Here is a 22,736-nt window from a genome sequence, read left to right on the forward strand (position 1 = left end):
GGGTACTCCATACCTAGATATCTTAGGTTATGATACCCGGAAACTTGTTAGCTCCTGCGCCGGCCCGGCTTGCTGAAAGCCACAGCACAATATGTATGTAATTATTTACTGCACTCCGTAGGACCCAAGCCAGAGGGGGGAGGGGGAGGGGGGTTAGTTGGGGTTGTAGGGATTAATGAAATGGCGAGAGAGCCCGAGTCATCAACCAGTCACTTGAACTCACCTCGTCTACCGACGACAATAATTGATGACAGATCCAGGATCACCTCGAGTTACAAGGGAAGATTCAATCTTGGAATAAATAGAGAGCGCAGACAGCTCTCAGTAGCGAGATTAATACCAAAGCAACTTAGCTCGCTCCATAACACTTGCCATGGACCAGACTCTTCAGGATCACAATGTTGGAAAGCATTGCAAATACTAACCGCAGTTACGGACAGCCCGGTAGAACGGCACACAGGCACAGAGACACATTAGGGACAAGCACCAAAAACGAGAAAACCGAGTCAAGTGTCCATGAATATGCATAGATTGTTGTGATATATACACAGTATAAGAGCACGAGCCGTCTCGCGCAGCACCAGAAATCAACGCAAAACGAGACTACCAAGGGTTCCCTTTTCGCCATGCTATGCCATCCAAAAAAATTGATTCATACAGATCGTTCATTGAAAGCGCCGCCTCTTGAGGGAAGCAGGCCGGTCTTGTTCTTCCTCCTCTCGCTTACGTAATACTTTCAAAACGAATGTTGTCTTGTTGGCTGGTGTCGTCGTCTGGGTGACACCGGACGTTCCGGGCTTCGACAGGGCCTTGGCCTGTTCGCGAATTTGAAGCCTCCGCTCTTCGACTCTGAGGACCCACAAGAGGGTGAGTAGGACCTCCTTCGACGGGAGCGCGGCTCCGTTCAGCCATCCACTCAACCCGCGACGTGGCAGCTGCTGCGGCGAAACCCCGCTGACTGCTGCCGCCGCAGACTCGTCCGCTCCTGAAACCCGGTCGCCCGAGCGTCCCTCAGTTGACACCAACCGCAATACCGCCATCGTCGCATCCATCAAGGGACGCGCCAGAGTGGGGCTGCAGGTAAGGATCTTCCGAAGGGTTCGGAGTCTCAGGGTTGAGGAGTGACGAGTCGGCGACAGAGCGGCCAAGGAGTTGCTGCTGCTGCTGCTGCTCGCTGCTGGGCGCGCCATGGAGCTCGCCGTCGGTGATGAATTCGTTGATGTCGAAGTCGGTCGTGAATGGAAACGACGAGGTGTCGTCACCAGCCAGATGATCGTATTCAGAATCGCTTGAGTTGGGGGAAGAGAGAAGTCCGCTTTCAAGGAGATAGCGATCTGCGTCAAGGGCCTCTGGCATATTGAAACCATCGCCGAGGTCGAAGCCAGCAGGAACTGGAGCTGGAGGAGCAGCGTCTGTGCTGGGTGTAGCTGTTGCTGGGACGCCCGCTGCCACGGCGAGGCTGGTGCTTCCGCCGACCGACACTGCAGGTCCGGGCACAACATCTCTGCAGGATGTTGTGTCGCGTCGGGGGAAGTACTGGCCTGGGCCGTGGTGGGGGCATCCGCAACAGGAGCGGCGGGCGCCGCCGGCTGCTTGTTCTCCTCTTCCGCCGCCTCCGGGATGGGTGGAAGGGCGGGCGACAGCGACGATGGGTCCACCGTTTTGTTCGTGGCTGATGGGATGGATTGCAAGATCTGCTGCAGCGTGCTGGTGCTACCCATGGCAGGATTGTGATCGCCCTGGGAGCCGAACAATTGCTGCGAGAAGGTGACGGGGGTTGGGCGGAGGGCCTCGAAGGCCGGCGAGGTCCTGGCACCGCTGCCACCCCGCATCCTCTGGAGTTCCTCAAGGAGGGTCAGGTTGATTTGCTGTGCTTGCAGGAGCGCCGCCTCGAGCTCCTTGTTCCTCCTCTCCAGACCCTCAACCTCCAGGCGCTTACGCTCGCGCGACGACTGGGCAGCGCGGCGGTTTCGGAGGACACGCTCGACTCGCCGCTGTTCCTTCTCGTCCTCGGTCTTCGCGCGTTTCCTGTTTCTCACGTCAGCGTGTGACCTTCATCGTGACCAGAAGCCGTCCATGCACATACCTTGGAGGCAGGTTTGTCTTGGGCTCGGGAAGGACTTGACCCCACGACTTCCTCTTCTTGACCGGCTTCTTCTCCGGCTCCGGGGTGACGGTTGTCGGGGCCGGAGGCGCGGCCAAGGTGGTATGTGTTAACGCCGTCAGGCCGGCGAGTAATGTGAGGTCGGGCTTTGGGAGTTGAGGTGCCGGCTGGGATGACCTCATGTCGACCGGGTTAACGGTAGTCGTCGGCGCAGGGCTAGTGCCGAACAGGGAGGGATACATCTCGTCGGGGGTCGAGAGAATAGATTCGGCGGGCGATCCCTCGAACTTGATGCTTGGTGACGCTGCGCTGGCCCAGGAGTGCATTTCAGACATCTCGGGACTCGCACGACGTAGGAGGACTTATTAGTGCTTTCTGCAAATGGACCGGTGGTTTCTTCTCCTGCCAGGCTGAATAACGGCTGACAAGAGGGCGGTCGGGTGTGATGTGCAGAGCAGTATTATTGTATTGACCGTATCGAGGCGCCTTCCCAATTCCTCAATACTTGTATGTCAGGGAACAAAAGCGTCAAGGGAGTTGCATTGCGCGTGACGAGTCTGTCAAGTTGGCTCGGCCAGCACTGACGACTCGAGCGAACAGCTGGTTGGCTGCGTTGGCGAAGAGGACAGTCTGGCTTCTTTGCTGGGCAAGGAAGGTTCCTGTTCGAATGATGAGGGCTCCAGGCTTCTTTTATGTTCAGGACACGTTGCGAAAGGGGGTGGTCGCCTGAGGCAGGAGGCGTGACCGCAGGTGGGCCCGCCGTTGCTTTGATTGGCCCGATTTGTCTTACGAGAGCTGAGACGTCCGAGGTCCCAATTAGGAAATCACAAAGACCAGCCAAAATCGCCCACGGATCCACAAGCTCCATTTGCACCATGGAACCTGTGCCCAAAGAACCAAAGAACGCTATTCGCACATATTGCGAATCAGTTGCCAGTGATAGGGGGCGGGGACAGAACCCAAGCCGAGACATACTGTACAACCCAGCGGGTTGTCAATTGCACGCTACATGGTGTAATTTGTATTCCGGACGCACATCATTTCGCAGTTAAGGTTGTGCCCGCTTTTCTGCACTGCCGCTTTGGCGTCTCTTTTTTTTTTTTTTTACGAAGGCTTGCAAGGCGACGTCTTACGCGGTCGGACTTGAATCAGACAACCTCGCGGAGTGTGGGCCAATGGTGCGCCAATCTCCAGCTAATGCTGACTTCGCTGGGTGCGCCACGCTCGTGTTGTGCATACATACACGACGGCTGTGCTACACAACAGTTTCTAAGTGTAGAAGTGTATGCTGCTGCGGCTGCTGCTGTAATTCACAGCACTGATCTCGATCGTCTTGCGTGCACTAACATGTTTTGGACATATTTGGAATAGCAGCCCGACCGTTTGAACCAGTGTGGGTGCAAATGGTTGACCACTGCTAAGACCTGGTGCATATTCCACTTCATTCAGGAAGCAACCTAAGACGGATGATGGTCTCTCGTCCTTGGCTAATAATCTACGGAGTATCGTAGAGACTACGGATTACAGCAGATTGAGTCGACTCAAGCGATCTGACTTTCGGTCCGATCGTGCCTTGACTCCGGCTCAGGCCGGGGGCAAATGGAACCGTTCGTCCTCCTTTTGCATGCTCCGAGCGAGTTGGATCGGGCCTCTCCAGGTGCGGCAATCAGGCTGAATATCCCCGGACCCAAAGATTCCCCAGATTCTCGCATGCAACCGAAGGATGAATTAGCGCTCAGATGCCACTCGCTATACCGGGTGCGAGGTTTTCTAGAAGCCCCAGATTAAATCAATTCGAAATGGCTCTGCATTCGGCATTGCAGCGGACCGCATCGTCCGCAAAGGCGGAGGCCGGGAAAGTTTCCCGTCTTTGAACTGAATGTAGTGTCTCGTCAATTTTGTTGGCGATGGTGTCGAGCTGATGACGGTGCAGTACGGACAATACTGCACTACGGATTAAAGACGTGTGGAATCATAGTTACTGCAACATGCCAAAACACGCAGTCAGTGGTCTTAATCGGCAAGACATGAAAGCATTCAAGGCTGAGCAATATGGATGTGTTTTACGACCGTTCTGTCTGTCCGCGGCTTGACTTGTGGGCGTTTCTAGCCTTCTTTTTCTGGAAGTGCCAAACCTACATACATACATTCCACCTCCCAGATCTGGGAGTTGCAAAAGGGGCGCAAGGGGCGCCAAGGGGGGGCATCCATCTCCATTTCAGGGGTTACTTCCGGCGGCCGTTCGGTGGATGTTCCGAGACTTCTTGGGCTTGCAGGTCGCTCCAACGGAAGGAAGGTGCTGACATTTTGGCTTGGCGGCACGTGTTCTCACCCGCGTAGCCCTTAGCCAGATGCTCCCAAGTTTTCCATCGTCCACAAAGAAGAGGCTGTGCAGAATTTGCTTCTCCTCCTCCTGACAAGTGAAAAAGAACCGCTCGGTGTCTGCACGCTCGGAAACATCCTCCACCAATTTTTTTCTGAGCATCATGGCGGTAACGCCCAAGTCAACAACTTGAGCACAAGAAGTCCAAGTCGAGGGCGGGGCTAACGAGTAAGTGCTCGGGACTTTTGCCTTCTTCGCCTCCGGGGCTCCCCACATCAAGCCAGCGCAAGCGCGTTGCATCCCAGATCGCCTCCAGCGGCCGGCCCGCCATCCCTGGGCCCTTCTCTCTAGTGTTCTACTCTGACATTGGATGGGCAACCGCCCCCCGCAACCTTCCTCTTTTCCCCTCCGTTTCTTGTGGAGTCGCTTCGAGTGACGGGCCTGAAGGAGCGCTGGAAGGGTGGAGGACTGCAGGGTTGCCATCCTCCGCACTCCGTTACAGCTGGTGAAGTGGATTGCCAGCGATCTGGGATGTGCGGGAGTGTCAAGCGGCACGGGAATCCACGCTTCGGCGGAGCTGCTTACGGGATGCTGTGCTCCTGCGTATGTATGTATGTACTGTACATGCTGAGAGTTGCGGCTCCATCCGATACGCAGGAATATATTATGAAGCGCTGCCGATTTTGCTTTCGTACCCTGGACCGCACTCTCTTCCCTTCCTCCATATTAGTGGGCACGGCTTTCGAGGCCGGCTCGAGAGTCTGTCGACGAGCTCACATCTCCATGAGAAGCCTCAAACCTGGACGAGAAACATTTTTTCTACTCCGATGCCGTCTATCAGTCCACCTCGCCCCAGCCTAATGCCCTCCTCCAAGTGATATGGACCGTTCCCCAACGCCGCAGACACCGAACATGCTGACCGCTCCTTTACTACCCCTGAAGATAGCGGTGGCGGGATGTGAGAAAAAATTTTCTTCCTTTCGTCTTCTCTCCTCCTATGGTTCTCCTCGTCAGAAGACGCCGTCCCAGCCTGTTCCCCACTGAGGCTGATGGGGCGAGGGCTTCACGAGACCCTCAATGTCGCTGGTAACCCAGCCGCCGTAGTAGTCACCCGGCGGAGGTTGGGCTCTCTCATTGTCGACATAGCACTCCCAAGGTCCGACGAAGAAGGCGAGGTAGCCCTTGATGGCCTCGTACTCTTTGGGCGGCTCGTTATACGACCAGATGCGGTTGCTGAGGATCTCGGATGCGGAAATAGGGCTCATGATGGCATAGTACGTGGCCGCGCCATGGAACTCGGAGAAGGTCGACCGAGGAGTCGTCGAAAGTGGCAGCCGGACTCTGTTGGGAGGGATGTAGTAAGCTACATATAGGGAGCCACCACCGGTCAGTAAAACGGTCCGGCACATATCGAGGGAATATTTGCCTGGTTCGTCGCCAGAAGCAGGGACGTCCATCAACCAAACGGTAGATGGACGGTGAATAGCGATACGGGATATGGGTGTCCGCAATGGGAGAAGCCAGGGGAAGGGTACGGACTCGGAGCATGATGGGCTTCCAGCACCCAGTAGGCCTCGCCGGGCGGGCAGTCGGCCACGAGCTGGCCGTGCCACTTGATCTGGATGTGACGGTCTGTCCTCTCCACAATCGGCGGACGAGGAAAGGTCGTGACGTTGTGTTTCCGCATGGTCGACATCGTTGCCGCTACTTTCTTTCGAGGGCTACAAGGGAGATTCGGGGCTTGTATCCGGATGGGGAGGAGAAACCTTGCGGGCAATCCGAGGGTGAACGTTGGCGAGGTGAAGAAAAAAAAGCTCTTTCGACTCTTCGAAAAGTCTACCGGGGCCATCCATGTGCAGTCTGCGGGTCATGGTGTGGCTTGCACACGGCCCACATGTGCATACCCACACTGGGCAGGCGTGCATTAACTAACTACAGTACATGACAAGGACCACAAGCTTGAGCCGAGGGCAAACGCAGGCGCGCTGCAAAACCGCCCGCCTCACCAGCCACAAACACTGCGTCATGGGGCCAAGAAAAAAAGCCCCGCCATGCCCATGCCGTTCAGCATTGTGCGCCCCGCCTTTTTAACTGACCAACGGAGTGCGGCCTCGCCTTCAGGCCTGGAACCATATCGCCGTCACAGCCAAGCACCTCTTTGCCGCCGCTCCATTGCCATCCATCCATCGACCCTTTCGACTCGCATTCATTAAGCCGATTTAGCGCATTTACGCGAACACACCAACTTGAACGCTATCTCCCGTTACTGCGAAATCACCGTCCACCATGTCGAACCGCCAGCTTGCCCGCGACATGCAGCTTGAATTCCAGGCTCGGGTACGCTTCTCCCGTCCTTCTCCTCGCGCTCCGTTGCGCTGCTGCCTTTGCAATCGAGGCACGGCAGCACGCAATCAAGGCGACGAATCCTAACACTTCAGCGCAGTTTAACGCCAAAATGGCTCGCCGAGAAGCCCAAAAGGCAGCGAAGCAAGACAATGAACTGAAGAAGCAGATCCAGAACGTACGCCATCTATCATTCTCTACTTACACCCCCCCTCCCCCCCCCCTCCCCCCCCACAGGCCACGTTCATTTTCCGAACAACGGCTAACTCTCTACCTCGCCCGAATCCAGCTCCTCAAGAAAGGCGAGACGGCCCAAGCCGCCCAGAAGGCCCGCATGCTCCTGGCCAAGCAGGCGATCGCCGCGCAGATGGACCAGGCGGCCGACATGGCGGAGCTGTCGCTCGCGCAGATCCAGGCCAACAACGCGATGAACCGGATGACGGCCATGATGGCGCAGTCGTCCAAGACCATGACGCGCGCCCAGCGCAGCGCCAACCCGGAGAAGACGCTGCTCACGCTCGAGCAGTTCCGCGCCCAGAACGAGGAGTACGCCATGAGCAACGGCATCTACCAGGACGCCATGACGCAGAACACGTCCGTCCAGGTCAGCGACGACGCCGTCCACGAGCTCCTCGGCAAGCTCGCCGACGACGCCGGCCTCGAGCTCGGCCAGGAGCTCGCCTCCGCCTCCACCAGCAAGGTCGAACCGGTCAAGGAGCCGACCGAGCCGACAGCCGAGGTCGAGGACGCCTTGCAGCAGCGGTTGAGGGCGTTGAGGGCATAATGCTAAGACGTAGGGAGGAGGGAGGGGGGGCGGGGGGGGGAACCCCGGGGGAGCGTCTGACGGGATGGCGAGGATTCCAGGGACACGAGACGGGCGACCATACAGGGCGGGCCTGTTGTTTGACTGACTGGCTGCAAGCTTCCGCGTTTTTGCTCGATGGACGGACGGTGCACAATTTTTTTTTTTTTTTTTTTGTTTTGGCTACGGCGTTTTGGGCGCAGGGTTGATGTATCTGGCTTCCCATGATGGAACGATTCCTGGAGGGTTTTCACGCTGCACTGGCACAACGGGGGATTCTTTTGTTTTCGGTTTAGACTCGACATGATTCTTCAATGCTTTCTTCTCTCTCGTCTAGATATGCCAACGAACAAGTCTCGTCTAGATATGCGAATGATGACGGTTCGTTTCATCGTTCGTCCGAATGTCACTTTATATCTCTTGAGTCCCTTTCCTTTGGATTTTGTCATGTCTCGTTTAACCAGCCCATGCCAAACATGCTCTTCATTCATGCCATGCTGATGCTATGCCATTTTCATCTTTTTTTCCCGCAACACAAAACAACACCTGGACGCAATATATATCGATAAGAAAAGAATAAGAAATTCCTCTTTTTCAACATTTAGCCACCCACAAATGCAGACATTGTTACATGCCTACATGTACAAGCTCGCCACCGCCGTGATATCCCGCCTGATCATCTCCTGGGCGGCCGCCATCTTCTGGTAGAGGTCCGGGTCGCCAATGATGCGGGCCGCGTTCTTGACCTCGCGGCACGTCTCGTCGAGGCGGGTGATGGTGCGGACGATGGTGCCCTCGAGCACGTCGGTCAGGTCGGTGATGTTCTTGAAGCTCATGCCGCGGGCCCACTCGTAGACGACCTCCATGAGGCCGAAGCGCGGCTTGGACACGAAGTCGTTGCTCTCGTCGCTCGTCTGGATGACCTGGTGCAGCGTCTGGACCGCGTTGACGCGCTCCGAGATGTCGACGATGGTCTTCATGCCCCGCTCCAGGTTGGCCGTCAGGCGCGGGACCGACTCCGTCTTCTCCTGGAAGACGAAGGCCGACAGCAGCGCGGCGATCTCGGCCGGGTCGTAGTCGGCCAGCACGTTCTCCAGTATCAGCTCCGTCAGCACCAGCTCGTCGCCCGAGTGCACCTCGCAGGCGACCTTGCCCTTGAGCTGGATGCGGCTGGCGTCGTCGATGAAGGAGAGGTCCTTGAGCACCTGGATGCGCTGCTCGTAGTCGGGCAGGAGCTGCAGGTTTTGCTCCGACAGGGTCTGGCGGAGCTGCTGGATGTGCGTCTGGATGAGCCACTGGTCGTGGCACATGGCGTAATGCTTCAGGAAGGACTTGCACTCGGCCGCGGGCGACTTGGCCACCTTGATCTCGGCCTCGCGCCGCTTGGCGGCGATCTCGTGCACTGCCAGGTTCTTGACGCGGCCCAGGTCCATCTCGTCCCAAATGTCCGAGTTCCACGAGCGGCAGATCATGTGCAGCTTCTCCTTCGCCTTGGCGTAGCCCTCGCCGCCACCAAAGATATCTGGCACGACACCCTTGGTGACATGCTTGGTGAGGCACACGAGGTCCGAAATGGGGACGTGCAGTGTCTTGGTCGAGATGTGCTTCTTGGCTTGCGGCAGCGGGGTGAGATGCTTCCGGAAGGCGGGCACGAAAGGCAGCAGATCCGTATCGTTGCGCATCTCGCGGTTTGTCCGTATCTCGAGGACGTGCAGCGTCGGGTTGGTCGCGCTGCTCTTGACGCTGGCCCCCTCGGAGAGGAGAATGCCGGGCGTGCGCACGCCTTCCTTCATCCACACGATCAACCGCCCCGTCGCGAACATCTTGCGGCCGATCGGGTTGACCAGCAGCATGCGGTACAGCTCCTCCGTCAGCCGCTTGAAGTCCTCGCCCGCCTGATGACATTCGTCCATATGGGCGTCGCAGATCGGGCAAGGGTCGCGCTTGACCTTGGCCAGGTCGGCCTCGGATAGCTTCACCGCCTTCTCGTGCTCGGGCAGGAGCTGCTGCGTGGCGTGCTCTGAGAAACTGCGCTTAATCATTTCTTCGATCTTGAGCGCCTCGACGCGGAGGAGGTTGAGGATCATGTTGTAGGTGAGCCGGAACTGTGACCGGAGCTTGCTAGGCTCGCCGAGTATCATCTGCCGGAGGTCGGAGACGGGAGGTGCCTCGTCTCCGCCGGGCGGGACGATGATGACGGAGCCGACCGTATCAAGACCGCGCCTCCCCGCTCTGCCGGCCATCTGGGTGTACTCGCCGGGAAGGAGGTTGCGGAACGAATGGCCATCGTGCTTCCGGTAGCCGGAGAAGACGACGGTCCTGGTAGGAAGGTTCAGGCCCATGGCGAAGGTCTCGGTGGCGAAGAGAACCTTGACCAGCGTCTGGGCGAACAGAATTTCCACGAGCTCCTTCACGATCGGAAGCAGTCCGCCGTGGTGGACGGCGATGCCGCGGGAGAGCATCTCCCTAATCCTGATGATCTGGGGGAGAACGCGGTCCTCCGGCTTCAAGCGCGCGATCGATTTCTCGATGGTCATGTGTATCGCGCTCTTCTCCTGGGCGGTGCAGAAGTCCTGGTTGCTCAGGGCGTCGGCATTCTCCTCGCAGCGTTTCTTGGAGAAGACGAAGATGCAGGCCGGAAGAAGGTTCCCCTTCTTCAGGAACTGCACCAAATGGACCCAGAGGTTCCTGTCCTGAGCGGCCGTCGTGAATCCGCCAGGTCGCCCTGTGCGGCCCAAGTGGCCAGGCGCATGGCTTGCGCGAGGCGGCCCGCCGCCTCTGCCCCGTTGCTGACCGCCGCCCCGGCTACCGCCACGCTGCTGGTTACCGCCCCTCTGCGAGCCGCCGCGACCACCCCTCCCGTTGGCGCCGCTTCCGCCGCCGCGAGCCGGAGCCGCTGCGGCTTGGGGAAGCGCCTTCTGCTTATCCTTGCCTTGGATCGCCGCGTTGGCTTCTTTCCAGCCCTTCTCGAGGAACTTCTTGTCCGAGTCGACGATCTTGTAGATGTTCTTGTTGCCCCAGAGATAGTGCTCCAGAGGGACGGGCCGCTTCGGCGTGGAGATGACGTAGATGTCCTTCTGCTTCGTCCGGCCAACCCAGGAGGCGAACTCGTAGGTGTTGGGCACGGTGGCGGACAGGAGGATCAAGGAGACGTGCTCGGGCAGCATGATGATGACCTCTTCCCAGACGACGCCGCGCTCAAAGTCGTTGACGTAGTGCACCTCGTCGAAGATGACAAACTCGACATCGCGGATCAGGTCGGCGCCGCGGTAGAGCATGCTGCGGAGAATCTCGGTCGTCATGATGAGACAGCTGGCCTCGGGGTTGATCTGCACGTCGCCCGTCAGGATACCGACCTCGTCAAAGGTCTGCCTGAAGTCGCGGAACTTCTGGTTGCTCAGCGCCTTGATGGGCGACGTGTAGATGGCCTTGGTCATGTGTTTGGCCGCGAGGGCGATGGCATATTCGGCCACCACGGTCTTGCCGGCCGAGGTGTGGGCGGCCACGAAGACGGAGTCGCCGTTCTCGAGGTGGTAGATGGCCTCCTTCTGGAACGTGTCCAGCTCGAAGGGCCACTCCCTGGCCATATCCGGCACCAGCTCCCGGAAGTTGGGCATCTCCCGGTTGACGTCGACCATGTGGGCCCACTCGCGGCCGGCCTTTCTAGCGCTGGACGCGGCGAGCGTGCCGCGGGGCTCGAGAGCGGGGAACTCGACGGGCAGGATGGAGTCAATATCCTCCTCCATGGCCTCGTCGTCGTCGTCGTCGTCCTCGCCGCCGCCGCCGTCGTTTTTGTCCCCATTGTCGCCGCCCTCCTGCTCCCCCTCGCCGCCGGGCGCATCCTCGGGCTCCTGGCCCAACACCTCCTCGACCTCCTTGGCCTGGCGCTCGCTGTCGGCGTCGGCCAGCTTCCGCCTCTTGCTAAAGTCGATGCCGCGGTCGAGCCCGGGAGGGATCTCGAGCAAGCCGCCCTCGCCCAGCTTGATGACCTTCTCCAGCTTCTTCCGGCTGTCGCCCTCGCCGGTCCCGGGAGCGGACGGGGCGCGCAGCTGGTCCTCGAGCGCTGCGGTCGACTCGATGCCCTCCAGGCCACCGGGGGCGAAGGGGAAGAAGCCGGCGGCGCCGCGGACGAAGTCGGCGCGGCTGGCGGGCTTGCGCAGCATGGAGGTGCTCGACTTGGCGGTGGCGTGGGAGGCCGGAACGGTGACATTGCGGTAGCCGGTGACGCGGCCCTCGAGGCCGTGGCGGATGAAGCGGGTGACGGTGCGCGACTGGGTCGGGGCGATACGGAAGAGGAGCGAGTAGTCGGCGGGGGCGGCCCAGCGCTGCTGCAGCTTGTCGAGCCAGTCGCTGGAGAAGGTGGCCGAGGGAGATAGGTACTTGGCCTCGAGCTCGGCGCGCAGCTGGTCCGGGTCTTGTGCTTGTTGTTGCCGGGACGGGCTGACGGTCTTGTCGAAGATGTCGTCGATTGCGTCAAAGGGGAGGTCGCCGTCGAGAAGATGCAGCGCCTGCATGGCTTCGCTAAGTTCAGATGCCATGATGGCGCGGTGTGGGAGGCCGAGCGGCCTGCGGCGGGAATTCAATGTCTTTCGAAAGATGATGTATATTGATTGGGTTATGGCAGACGCATCATTCACGAGAGCTGAATCGGACAAGGCACCAGGCTCTAAGCGGGTGGTAGGTGGGGCGGAAGCTCTCTGGCGGGGTATTAAATTGCTCTGTACTCCGTAGCTCAGGTACTGTACATACATACATTCATACTATAGTACGGATTACATACATACAAAAGGTACCTTAATTCTTGCCTCACCTGGAATAAAGCACCTGAGAAGCCTCCATGGTGAACTGAGCCTGTAGGGGCCGGTATTCTTTATCTCTAAACCATGGCTGGTCGGATTTTTCTCTAATGTGATAATGCCATCACGGCCGGCAGCATTTAAAAGGGGGGGGGGGCTGCTCTTTTTTGGTCTTTGATTCTTAATACTTAGGTCCCATCTCCTTTTTCGCCCCCCTAATCGAGCCTATCCTTCAGCGCATTGTTCGCCGGCGCGGGCGCGGCCGGGCCTTCGGGCGTGACGTATGCCTTGGTCATGCCGCCGTCGACGACAAAGTCGGTGCCGTTGACGAAGCTGCTCTCGTCGCTGGCGAGGAAGACGACGGCCTGGGCCTGCTCGACGGCCTCGCCGAAGCGGCCGGTGGGGAAGTGCACCTCGCGGCGGTGGCGCTTGGCCGCGTCGTCGCCCAGCCAGTCCTGCAGCAGCGGCGTGTTGAGCGGCGCCGGGCACAGGCTGTTGAAGCGGAAGCCCTCGCGGGCGTGCACGATGGCCAGCTCCCTCGTCAGCGCCAGCACGGCGCCCTTGCTCGCCGTGTACGCCAGCTGCGGGGTTGCCGACCCGACGAGGGCCACGACCGAGGCCGTGTTGATGATGCTGCCGCGCTTCTTGCCGTTGCGGCGCAGGGCGAGCACCGCGTGCTTGCAGCCGTACCAGACGCCCTTGACGTTGATGTTGTGCGTCAGGTCCCAGATGTCCTCGGGCGTGTTGAGCGCGTCGTCGTCGCGCGCGTGCATGATGCCCGCGTTGTTGAAGATGACGTCCAGCCCACCCCACGAGTCGAGCGACTCGACGGCCGCTTTCACGTCGGCTTCCTTGGACACGTCGCAGATCTGTCCATGGTGTGTGAGCTGATCAGCACGTAAACCAACCATCAAAAGGGACGAGGAAGAGGAAGGAAGGAAGGGGGAAAATCAAATGCCCTACCCGCGTCTCAACCCTGCCGGCGTCGGGCACCAGCTGCTTGACCTTAGCGAGGGCCCTATCCAGTGCCTCCTGCGAAATATCCGTCATGAGCACATTGGCGCCTTCTTTGGCGAACAGGATGCTGGTCTCAAGACCGATGCCTCTGTTTCCCTCAGTGTTAGTTTTTGCATCTCGTATCTGGTCGCTGCCATTGGTATTCTTGAAGAGAAACGAGAAATTGCGTGTACCATGTTCATTACATTGTTGGTGAGTACTTACCCGGCAGCACCAGTGATCACGGCATTTTTTCCTGCCAAGCGGCCACGGCCCGAGGAAGCCATTTTTTTTTCACACACAGTTGGTTGAAGGAAGTTGAGTCCGACTGCTTTAGATGTTGTTGGGCAACGTGATGGCGTTGAGGGGTGATAGGCGGGGTGAGTTAAGATAAGACCCGGTATAGTGTAAAGAGTGATAAGGGGGTGGGGTCATGGGACCAGGAATCCAAACACCGACATCTCCCCACATAACTAGTCACCTAGCCTTGATGCGTACGGACGTAACGGTCTATCTTAGGAGGGAAGTGCTTATACGGTAGGTAGCTGATGTACTGTATGTACATAATTACATAGACTACTACCAGTGGTCCCTCAACCTTGAGCCCCATTGGGTCCGATGTACGGAGCACGGAGTAAGGATAGATATCCACCCGCCCCCGAGGCCTCAGCTTCGACGACCTCCGACCCCTTTTCGTGATCGGCTCCAACGCCCGTATTTAAGGTATGTACGTATAAGAATACACCGAGAACTCCAGTCGGTCGCGAAAATGTATGTATGTACTGTACTTAGGTACATACATACCTTACATACCATGCAGACTACGGATTTACCACCGGTCTACACAAACTGCCCCTCCGTGTTGCCCTCTCCCATGCTCTTGCTCCCCGAGCTGCCGCTCTGGATGTGACCCAGGACGGCGTCCACGTAGTTGGCCCCGCTCCACTTCTGGTGCGTGAGCACGTCCACGCCCAGCTCCTTCTCGCGCTTCTGCACCAGCTCCACGTAGGCGGCCATGCCCTCGTCCTTGAACCGCCGGGCCAGCTCGCTGCTGATGGTCGCCGTGCTGTGCAGGCCCGCAAGGCTGACCAGCTGCAGCACGAAGCCCTCCTTGGCGATGTCCCAGACGAAGCTCCGGAGCGTTTCGGCCGTGAACCCGTGCGCCATCCAGTTGAACGACGGCGACAGGTTGTACACCAGCGGCTTGCCCGGGAACCGCCCCCGCACCGCCCGCCCCAGGTCCGCGCACACCCGCACGTTCGGGTCGCCCGTCTCGACCCAGAGCATGTCGGCGTACGGCGCGAAGGCGAGCGCGCGCTTGGTGGCCGCCGCCATGCCCGCCCGGAAGTGGTAGAAGCCCTCGCGCGTGCGCGGCACGTCCCAGTCGAAGTAGACCGGGTCGTTGGGCGTCAGCGACTCGGCCAGCTTGCGCCGCGCCGTGATGCCCATGTCGCGGTCCGCCGCGACCGCGTCCGTGTACGTGGCGATCTTGTCGGCGCTGAGGCCGCGCGCCCGGAAGTGGGCGACGGCGGCCTCGTCGAACGTGACGAGCTTGGTGTTCTTGACCCACTGCGCCTCGAACGCGTCGATCTCGGCGCCCGGCGCCCCCTTGGCCTCCATGTCCGCCAGCTTCTCGGCGAGGGGCTCGACGGACGGGTCCGTCACGCCCAGGATGAACTCGTGGTCGCGCACGTCGATGGACGACGACAGGAGCTTGCCGCTCTCCGAATCGGTGCGCGCGATGACGAGGTTTTCCGTGCCCATGATGTCCCACTGGAAGCGTGCTGCCTTGAGCCGGTTGATGTGCTCGCCCGTCGGGACGAGCACCTTGCCCGCCAAGTGGCCGCACTTCTTGCCGCCGTGCATCTGGTCCTCAAAGTGAACCGCCGCCGCGCCGTTCTCGGCGAACAGCTTGGCCAGCTTCATGACGGCCGTCAGCCCGCCGTGGCCCGTGTCGCCGTCGGCGATGATGGGGCGGAAGTAGTCGACGTAGGGTGTCTTGGCGCGCTCCTCGGCCGTCATCTTGGACCGCAGGAACCACTGCTTGCGGTCGTGCATGCTCTGCGCCTTGAACATGCGCTGCACCTGGTTCGGCACCGTGTTATACGGGTAGTCGCCAAAGTCCGGGGACACCTCGTTCGTGGTCGTCAGCAGCGACGAGCACGCCCACCCGGAGATGTAGAGCACCTCCTGGTGCGGCGCCTGTTGCGTCATCTGGACGGGGTCGATGGCGCCCAGCGTGTGGATCGGCTGTCCGGCGGCCTCGCGCTCGCGGATGAGGTTCCAGAGCTTGCGCGCCATGACGGAGCTCGGGTACGACTGTTGCAGCGAGCCGCGCTTGCTCACCACGTCGGCCGCCGTCCAGTCGCGCTTGATGCCGGCAAACCGAGGTGATGCCCACCACGCCTCCACATCCTTCACTTGCTGTTGGTGCAGGGCATCCTCAGCCGCGCCCGCCTTTTGCGTCTCGGAGAGGAGCTGGTATGACGATGAGGGTGTGGTGGACGGAATTGACGGATCGATGGGCGGGAGCGAGGCCATTCGACTAGATGCCGAGATGAGCCGACGGGAGCTTGTGACAGGACCGGAGACAAGGGCGGGCAGGGACCGTAGCGATGCAGTCCGCCGGGGGACGCGCGGAATGATTGTGCGCAGCATTGAGCAACTGTGCTAATAATTATTCGAGCTCGATCTGCGTCCGAGTAGTCTCTCTGGCGTCGCAGGCAATGGACCGAGTGTGGGATGCGGAAACTGGAAATGATGCCGATGTTTTGTTAGTTCTCTTGGCCCTCCTGGGAAGCTCGGTTAGCCCCACCAAGCGCCGAAGCTACCCGCTTCGCTTTCGGCGAAACGGAGTAAGTCCGGGGTCGAGCTACCCTAAGTAAGAAATGCCGATGGGGCACCGCCGATTGGGAGCGGACTGAATGACGCAGCACTTAGACATCGCTCCGAACTCTGTAAGCAGATGTGGATTGGCTGTATATCTAGCCAGCGCTTCGTGCGTCAATGTGCTTCCTGAGATCTCATGGCACTGCTTAGTCATGAAGTGCGGGATCGTACAAAAGCCAAGCATCACCATAAACCGTCCATCTCGGCCATCGCCTCTTCTTCCTCGTCAAAACTCGCAGTTTGGGGTCCAGCATCAGCAGGTGCTGGTAGAGCGTTGTTAGTCTTCCCTGGAGGGTCCGGGGCGGCATTCGTGCCCGCCGCCGTCCTTGCTCCTGCCTCCGCCTCCGCCTCCGCCATTAGCGCATCGAGGTCGTCCTCGTCGTCAAAATTGTCAATCTTCTTCGTCGAGTGAGCATTGCCATTCGTAGCCCCTTCCCCGCCCGTCGCTTGGGAGGATTCCTGAACCGTTGTCCCCGTTCCTGCCTCTGGTTTATGAGCGTGAGGGTTATCATCGTGCCGTCCAATCCCCGGTGTCGTCGATTGCTCGGGCTTCCCGTCTCCGAAAATGCTCTTGCGTATTGCTGTTGAAGTTGATTGCGGTGGCACCGACTGTGCCTCCGCCTCCGCCATAAGAGCATCGAGGTCGTCCTCGTCAGGCTCTCCAAGCGGACCCGGGGCGGGGCCAGTATTTTTTGTCCCATTACCAAAAATGCTTCGGAAAGGCGGTGCGGATCCTGTATGTTGTGAACTAGCGGTGGCCTCGGCCTCCGCTTCGGCCATTAGCGCGTCCAAGTCGTCTCCATCGGGGACATCGTCGGCCACCACTTGTCTAGATGGCTCGGTGCTGGCAGCACTTCGAACCGGTGTCGCATTGTAAATATCGTCGTCTCCAAACAAATTGTCCCCTCCCGGTGTTTTTGCCCTTTCGCCAGCAGCCTTCGCGGCATTGTCGAATATCGGCGCAACCTTACCCGGTTGACGTAGGTCAGCTGCTCCCCGGTGGATGCGATAGTCTTCATCGTCCTCCGCGGTGGCGGCCCTCGGCTTGGTCTCGTCGATCCATTTCAGTCGGGCGTTGCGCATGACCGTCTTGTGCCCAGTCTTCTCCACCATCGCGAGGGCGTCAAGGAAGGTGGCTTTCGGGAAGAGATCGTCCAGCCATTCTTGGTAAAAGGAGAGCAGGCGAGCGGCGTCGGAGAACTGGGACCGGGTCAGCCACAGAAACGGGAGTGACAAGCGTAAAAGCTTACCTCGTGTCCCTTTCCCTTAAACTTCAGCCTGGGCGCCATCTTTCTGAGTTTGGGGATCCCTTTGTCGGATAGCAGCCTACAGCAGAGTCGTCGATTAGAATGTGCGTGCAGGACAAGGCGGCGGACCACCTACCGAGCCTCGTCCAACTTGACTCTGGGGGCTCGAGGTCTTCTTTTCAAGTCGAGCTCCTTCTCGATACCCAGGACATCGGTCTTCTTTTCCGTAGCCTTGTCATTTTTGGCCGGCTCAGGACTGGGTGACCGGAACGGATCATCGTCCCAATCGGCAAGATAATCGTCGACAAAGTTGCTGTTATCTTCCCCTCTGCTTGAGGCGCCTCCTGGCTTTGTGCCTGTCTTTGAAGGCATCGTCACAATATTTTTTTTGACAATATTGGCTTGCCCGTGCCTGGGAGTCGATCTGTGGTGATTTGTGGTGGTTGTATCAGTAGTAAGCCAATGCCGAGGCTTTGATGGACGCGTTGAGAGTAGTCCGTAGTCGAGCGCGTCGAGCGCGTTAAGCGGGTTCCTAGAATTAGTTGTGGCTTGTGCACCATAAACAAGTCAATCAAGTGGCGCTGCATGTGCGGCGGTGCGGTGCTCCGTCTCCACAAGAACTTCCCGCCTGAGGCAGCAAGATCAAGCTCGTGCGCAGGAAGCTTCGCCCGTCGCAACGGAACATCCCAATTGCTCAAGAACATCGCGACTCCTCGACGACTGCCTCGTCGGCCGCCAAGATGTCGAACTCAAACTCAACCAATCAGACGTACCAGTGGCCGAGCAAGACAATCAAGACCGAATATCCGGTGAGTGGCAGTTCAATTGCTCCTCCATGTGTGACAAGCAACTGACGAGGAAATCAGCTCATCGACAATGACCCGTACGTTTCCTTCTCCTCCCGGCCCAATACTACCTGCGCCCGATTGCGTTCATCCAGTCAATTCTAACACAAGCCGTGTGCGATAGACATTTTACGCGCGTGATTCGGTACGCCCGCCCGTCCGACTATGTGCACGGCGTCGTTGCCGCCGCTGCGGGCCCCGGCCTGCTCTACGCCATGGAGAAGTTCGCCCCGTCTCAGGTCGGTAGGGGCGGTTTTGCCCAGGCCATGCGGCTATGTAGCTTTATTGGCGCTGCCGGCGGCTTCCTTTACTTCTACCAGCGCTCCATCCGTACGTCAATCGATCGCCCTGGGATATCACGTGGATGGCTCTTGGGAGGGTTTGTTGGAAGGATAGTTTGGAGGAGATGAGGGCTGACGGTTATGCAGTCCGGTTCTACGGCATGAGTGAGAACGCCCGCGAGGTCGAGATGGACATGCGCGAGATGGTCGACAAGGTCAAGGCCGGCCAACCGCTCTACGGCGAGAGCAGGCTCACCCCAGCCATGCAGGGTGTTGCCGCGCGCCAGTCGCGGTACTCGGCGCTCTTCTTCGGCGTCCTTCCCTGGTTCAACTTTGTGAACCACAACCAGCACGGCGTCGACACAGCCAAGTACTACCAGCAGGCGGAGCGGGAGCTGGAGGCCGAGCGCCTGAGCAAGGGCTCGTCTTCATGAGTGGTGGGGGGTTTGAGAGAAGGAAGTGGTGTTTGCGGGTGGGAAATGAAGCAGGTGAGGTTTAGGCACCAGGGTCCTTGTCAGATCAGGCGCCAGGTGTACATACAACGGACATAGACGACGGCCCCACGGAGGTCTCAGTCCACAGACATATTCTTTTTTTTGTTTTTGTGTCGACAAGAGAGATCGGTCAAACACTTTCCTTGCCAGATGGTTTGATTTTATGGCGGAACTAACGTCCAGCGTGGACATGGCTCTTTCTGCTGACCTGCGAAGATGGCACCACGGGCATTTGAGAGCCAGACATTTATTTTAGAATCACGGACTTTACGGATTGAGCATCCGGATTCGGAAGCAGTGTATTCCACTACTAACAACTATGCTAGGTACAGTCATTCCGCTCCTTACAGCATCCGACGGCTCGCCATGCGCGCATGTCCTTCTCTGTCCCGCCCGCCGCCTCGCCTTGACTCGTTCGCCGTCTGCTCCTCTCCTTAAGAGCTGGGAGCACACTGCGAGTAGTACGGGGGGGAAACTGCCTTGCAGGTGAAGCCGGCCTGCAACACGGTTATCCGGTCAGTCAGCGGCACCCCGGAGGTTGGGGAAGGGTCGGGGGGGGGGGGGGGAGATTTGGTGGGGGAATAGGGGAGGAACGTGGCTCGAGCGACGGAGATGGGGTGTAGACTCACCGCGCACTGAGTGCAGCCGGTGTATCCTTCGCCGCCGCACTGGCCGTAGGCCTGGACGGTGCAGGCGCCGGGGCTATCGGGGTTGGAACCGCCGCCGTTGCCCGCGCCGCTGCCGGGGGCAACGGCGCTCGGGGACGACCCGACCTTGCAGGTCTGCGCGCAGCCGGTGCAGGCGGAGCCGGCCTCGCGGATGGTGCCGCCCGCGTAGACGGCCGGGCCGGGCGCGGTGTAGCTGGAAAGGGGGGCGTGGATGTTGACGAGGATGCCCGGGTCGTTGGCGCTGTAGGCGCCCGGGAACTTGACGGTGGGCGGGTTGGCGGTCCCGGAGCCGCCCTCGACCGTCATCTGGTAGCAGCTCATGTAGAACTGGGCGCCGCCGGCCTGTCCGGCCGTGTGCAGGGCCAGCGCCTCGGCCCGCAGCAGGTAGTCGCCCGACGCGATGTCGGCCGGGATGGCCACGTCCATCTTCCCCGCAGCAGGCGTTCAGGTCGCGCGTGCCCCAGTTGTCGTCGTCGCCCGAGTTGCCCCCGGGCTTCTTGAACCACGAGTCGGAGAAGATCTTGAACCAGCCCGTCGAGCCGTCGGCCGTCGCGGCGTCCTGAACCTTGGTCAGGTACACCTGGACGGGGCCCCAATGCGCCCCTCCGATGGCTTCGTTGTTGCAGCTGCGGTCGCCGGGTTGCTGGGAAGAGTGTGTTACCGCTTGACCCTCTGTACTGCCCCGGGGGTGAGGGGAGAGGAAGGTGGGGAGGGTCATCAATGCGGATATGAGGTCTAATTAACGAACCTGGTGCATCTCGATGGTGACGGTGCCGCCAGCCTTCACGGGGCACTTGCCACTGACGGGGCGGGTGCCAGCGTTGCAGACGAAGTCTCTGCTTCCCACATTGGTGACGGGTGAGTTGCTAGCCGGAAGGCGGACACAGGAGGAGCCGTGCTAGGTCCATCAGTCATCAGCTTGGGGTCCGGGAGAAAGGGGACAAGGACACTACACAGGGAATGGAAACTTATATAATCGGTGCCGTCCACCCAGAGCTGCTGAAACGTGGCGTGGCCGGCTACTTTCTGCGCAGCGATGGCTGCCAGGGCACCGGCCAATGTCGACCTCATGTTGGCTCCGATACGAACCTCTCAGGGTACTCGGTATGACCTTGGGGTGTGTTCAGCGATAATTAAACTTGTCAGCTGTGAGAACAAACCAAGAGCAGGTGGTGCTGGAGAAGTCGACGGCTGCATGCTCAGTGCTCGGAAGATGATATAATAATTATTCCCTCTTCCCTTACCGACCTTTTCCCAACCAGGGGGCCGGCCATTGCCTGTTCTGGTCCATACTCACCACGAACCTCCGGATTCAATTACCGGCGCTGCCAACGGTTCCACTCCCGTGGCCACGAGACATATTGTAATAACGTGGCCGCCTTTTCGGTCATTTCTTCTCATCACAATGCTACCTCCCGAAATAGACGTCTAGGCTCTCGGACTGGGCGAGCATTCTGGCCCCTATATAGAGCACGATACCTGCTGGTATTGGTGGCTGACTGTGCGCGCAATATCAGACCCCAATTTACCCGGCACTGCGGCCTCCTAGATCCGCCCGGGACTTTCTCTACCGGAGTCTGGGGGGATATGGATTGGACGACTTCCAACCCGGTTATATAGTGGGCCTGCTCCAACCTTTGCAGGACGGATGCCGAGCCGTCTTGGAAGCTCACCATCCGTGTGGCAGGCTTGCCTTTGATGTAATCAGTGAGACGGCTTCGAGCAGTAAATACGGTAATTACCTACCTATTTGTAGAACACAGCATGAAAGCAACCTTATTCAGAGTTGCGGGGGTTGTCCTCCATCCTTAAGGTGAGTTGGTGACAAGCTGTAATACTGACAGTATGATGGCACCGCCGCTCGACTTCCACATGCCGTGTTCCTCTGTGTTTTAGAAATGACAGCATCTTCCATTTTGATTTCACTAATATTTGATTTTAAATTGAAACGAGGCAGCACACCGTCAATCGCACCTCGAGGAGTCTCAGCTTTTCGCTCTCTCTTTCTCTGTATATGTATAATTATATTCGTGTGTGTCACCTCTTTTCTGCGGCTGAGCCAATGACAATTCCCCCATGACGGCCGACTCAGGCTTCGCTGTCCCTTTGGAACTCTTCGTTCACTCTGTCGGGCAGAATCCTCATGTCGTCCAGAAAGCTGTGAAAGATTTAACGCATCAGAAGGCTTTGAGCCCGTATCTTGAAAACATATCATAGCCCGCATGTACCGGAGCCTGGTCTCGTTTGGGTAAACACTTGTTGAACGCACCTGATGCCGGGACTGTCCTCCGGGTTGCACCTAGAGTGGACGGGCAGGATCGGTGTTATATTACCTTGGAATACGTCGGGGCAAACATGCACTCGGCTTGGCTTGAGAAACATAAAATCTTGCCCGTGGGGACTTGAGGCGACGATGAAGCCTTCTTCATCTACAACTGGTACCTCGGATAAGATCTTCAGGCCTGCGCAACTCCAGATGATCGTGTCCGCCAAGCCCTAGCTCCAGGTAGGGCGAGTCAATAAACGGCGGTCAAGGGCAACGTCTCCGCCGGGGTGCGGCGACGGCGTGCAGGTGTTCAACCCATCGGGGAAGCTGATCGGAAAGATCTATTTCGGGAGCGTGTCGGCCAATTTCCAGTTCGCGGGCGGGGGCCAGATCGTGATCCTGGCTAAGACGGAGCTGTACTATGCCATGCTGGCGGCGGAGGGGGCGTTCCCCGGAAAGTTGTACCCCGAGTGACGAAAAGTGGTCGGGTTAAATCCTGACGGAACCAAGCTTGATCAAAGCTGTAGTTTATCGGGAAGAAACTAACACGAGAGAGGGCAGAATTCGAAAAGGAAGTGGTTAAGCAGCTTATACAGAGCTCTTCCGGTGTATTAAGGGGTGCGGGGTTAGGGTTGGGCGTGGTTTAGTTGTTGTTAGTCCCATGTGATTTGGTCCCCTGCTT

At 58.8% G+C, this 22,736-nt stretch overlaps 9 protein-coding genes and 1 pseudogene across 9 annotated transcripts, besides 1 other annotated feature; 3 read left to right on the plus strand and 7 right to left on the minus strand.

Annotated features, from left to right (window-relative positions):
• Positions 1–327: 327 nt before the first annotated feature.
• Positions 328–2,777, minus strand: MYCTH_2310995 (uncharacterized protein). The gene is made up of 2 exons (XM_003666324.1): positions 2,087–2,777; positions 328–2,028 (listed from the first exon to the last, which is right to left on the minus strand). Exons 1-2 carry the CDS (start codon positions 2,437–2,439, stop codon positions 666–668), a joined length of 1,716 nt encoding a protein of 571 aa, XP_003666372.1. The 5' UTR covers positions 2,440–2,777; the 3' UTR covers positions 328–665.
• Positions 2,778–5,193: 2,416 nt separating this feature from the next.
• MYCTH_2310997 (uncharacterized protein) lies at positions 5,194–6,482 on the minus strand. The gene is made up of 2 exons (XM_003666325.1): positions 5,967–6,482; positions 5,194–5,790 (listed from the first exon to the last, which is right to left on the minus strand). The coding sequence occupies exons 1-2, from the start codon at positions 6,121–6,123 to the stop codon at positions 5,438–5,440; spliced, it is 510 nt and encodes a 169-aa protein (XP_003666373.1). The 5' UTR covers positions 6,124–6,482; the 3' UTR covers positions 5,194–5,437.
• Position 6,483: 1 nt separating this feature from the next.
• MYCTH_2310998 (uncharacterized protein) lies at positions 6,484–7,720 on the plus strand. The gene is made up of 3 exons (XM_003666326.1): positions 6,484–6,764; positions 6,871–6,948; positions 7,060–7,720. Exons 2-3 carry the CDS (start codon positions 6,883–6,885, stop codon positions 7,552–7,554), a joined length of 561 nt encoding a protein of 186 aa, XP_003666374.1. The 5' UTR covers positions 6,484–6,764; positions 6,871–6,882; the 3' UTR covers positions 7,555–7,720.
• Positions 7,721–7,994: 274 nt separating this feature from the next.
• MYCTH_2310999 (uncharacterized protein) lies at positions 7,995–12,225 on the minus strand. Its single transcript, XM_003666327.1, has one exon. It carries the CDS (start codon positions 12,108–12,110, stop codon positions 8,208–8,210), a length of 3,903 nt encoding a protein of 1,300 aa, XP_003666375.1. The 5' UTR covers positions 12,111–12,225; the 3' UTR covers positions 7,995–8,207.
• A 78-nt stretch (positions 12,226–12,303) lies between these two features.
• On the minus strand, positions 12,304–13,794 carry MYCTH_2311000 (uncharacterized protein). The gene is made up of 3 exons (XM_003666328.1): positions 13,590–13,794; positions 13,332–13,473; positions 12,304–13,237 (listed from the first exon to the last, which is right to left on the minus strand). The coding sequence occupies exons 1-3, from the start codon at positions 13,649–13,651 to the stop codon at positions 12,584–12,586; spliced, it is 858 nt and encodes a 285-aa protein (XP_003666376.1). The 5' UTR covers positions 13,652–13,794; the 3' UTR covers positions 12,304–12,583.
• A 295-nt stretch (positions 13,795–14,089) lies between these two features.
• MYCTH_2311001 (uncharacterized protein) lies at positions 14,090–16,267 on the minus strand. The gene has a single exon (XM_003666329.1). The coding sequence runs from the start codon at positions 15,903–15,905 to the stop codon at positions 14,205–14,207; it is 1,701 nt and encodes a 566-aa protein (XP_003666377.1). The 5' UTR covers positions 15,906–16,267; the 3' UTR covers positions 14,090–14,204.
• Positions 16,230–18,040, minus strand: MYCTH_2311002 (uncharacterized protein). Its single transcript, XM_003666330.1, has 3 exons — positions 17,637–18,040; positions 17,504–17,579; positions 16,230–17,453 (listed from the first exon to the last, which is right to left on the minus strand). The coding sequence occupies exons 1-3, from the start codon at positions 17,870–17,872 to the stop codon at positions 16,437–16,439; spliced, it is 1,329 nt and encodes a 442-aa protein (XP_003666378.1). The 5' UTR covers positions 17,873–18,040; the 3' UTR covers positions 16,230–16,436.
• Positions 18,041–18,191: 151 nt separating this feature from the next.
• On the plus strand, positions 18,192–19,252 carry MYCTH_2096708 (uncharacterized protein). The gene is made up of 4 exons (XM_003666331.1): positions 18,192–18,309; positions 18,367–18,383; positions 18,470–18,675; positions 18,774–19,252. Exons 1-4 carry the CDS (start codon positions 18,241–18,243, stop codon positions 19,058–19,060), a joined length of 579 nt encoding a protein of 192 aa, XP_003666379.1. The 5' UTR covers positions 18,192–18,240; the 3' UTR covers positions 19,061–19,252.
• Positions 19,253–19,569: 317 nt separating this feature from the next.
• On the minus strand, positions 19,570–20,859 carry MYCTH_2035750 (annotated as a pseudogene; the record flags this gene model as incomplete).
• Positions 19,570–20,859: a sequence feature (glycoside hydrolase family 61 protein).
• A 1,342-nt stretch (positions 20,860–22,201) lies between these two features.
• Positions 22,202–22,528, plus strand: MYCTH_2130288 (uncharacterized protein; the record flags this gene model as incomplete). The annotated part of the gene is made up of 2 exons (XM_003666332.1): positions 22,202–22,270; positions 22,361–22,528. 2 exons carry the CDS (start codon positions 22,202–22,204, stop codon positions 22,526–22,528), a joined length of 237 nt encoding a protein of 78 aa, XP_003666380.1.
• Positions 22,529–22,736: the final 208 nt, after the last annotated feature.

This window comes from Thermothelomyces thermophilus, chromosome 6, assembly GCF_000226095.1.
Source record: "Thermothelomyces thermophilus ATCC 42464 chromosome 6, complete sequence".
Lineage (NCBI taxonomy): Eukaryota > Fungi > Ascomycota > Sordariomycetes > Sordariales > Chaetomiaceae > Thermothelomyces > Thermothelomyces thermophilus.

Excerpts from the sequence above, each read along its gene's own strand:
- MYCTH_2310995 (XM_003666324.1), bottom strand. The coding sequence starts at position 2,439 with ATGTCTGAAATGCACTCCTGGGCCAGCGCAGCGTCACCAAGCATCAAG. Across the intron at positions 2,029-2,086 it reads AAGACAAACCTGCCTCCAAG|GAAACGCGCGAAGACCGAGG; the intron begins GTATGTGCATGG and ends CGTGAGAAACAG.
- MYCTH_2310997 (XM_003666325.1), bottom strand. The coding sequence starts at position 6,123 with ATGTCGACCATGCGGAAACACAACGTCACGACCTTTCCTCGTCCGCCG. Across the intron at positions 5,791-5,966 it reads GGAAGCCCATCATGCTCCGA|CTTACTACATCCCTCCCAAC; the intron begins GTCCGTACCCTT and ends CCCTATATGTAG.
- MYCTH_2310998 (XM_003666326.1), top strand. The coding sequence starts at position 6,883 with ATGGCTCGCCGAGAAGCCCAAAAGGCAGCGAAGCAAGACAATGAACTG. Across the intron at positions 6,949-7,059 it reads TGAAGAAGCAGATCCAGAAC|CTCCTCAAGAAAGGCGAGAC; the intron begins GTACGCCATCTA and ends GCCCGAATCCAG.
- MYCTH_2310999 (XM_003666327.1), bottom strand. The coding sequence starts at position 12,110 with ATGGCATCTGAACTTAGCGAAGCCATGCAGGCGCTGCATCTTCTCGAC.
- MYCTH_2311000 (XM_003666328.1), bottom strand. The coding sequence starts at position 13,651 with ATGGCTTCCTCGGGCCGTGGCCGCTTGGCAGGAAAAAATGCCGTGATC. Across the intron at positions 13,474-13,589 it reads GTGATCACTGGTGCTGCCGG|AGGCATCGGTCTTGAGACCA; the intron begins GTAAGTACTCAC and ends TGAGGGAAACAG. Across the intron at positions 13,238-13,331 it reads CCGGCAGGGTTGAGACGCGG|ATCTGCGACGTGTCCAAGGA; the intron begins GTAGGGCATTTG and ends CACCATGGACAG.
- MYCTH_2311001 (XM_003666329.1), bottom strand. The coding sequence starts at position 15,905 with ATGGCCTCGCTCCCGCCCATCGATCCGTCAATTCCGTCCACCACACCC.
- MYCTH_2311002 (XM_003666330.1), bottom strand. The coding sequence starts at position 17,872 with ATGCCTTCAAAGACAGGCACAAAGCCAGGAGGCGCCTCAAGCAGAGGG. Across the intron at positions 17,580-17,636 it reads GTCAAGTTGGACGAGGCTCG|GCTGCTATCCGACAAAGGGA; the intron begins GTAGGTGGTCCG and ends ACTCTGCTGTAG. Across the intron at positions 17,454-17,503 it reads TTAAGGGAAAGGGACACGAG|TTCTCCGACGCCGCTCGCCT; the intron begins GTAAGCTTTTAC and ends ACCCGGTCCCAG.
- MYCTH_2096708 (XM_003666331.1), top strand. The coding sequence starts at position 18,241 with ATGTCGAACTCAAACTCAACCAATCAGACGTACCAGTGGCCGAGCAAG. Across the intron at positions 18,676-18,773 it reads CTTCTACCAGCGCTCCATCC|TCCGGTTCTACGGCATGAGT; the intron begins GTACGTCAATCG and ends ACGGTTATGCAG.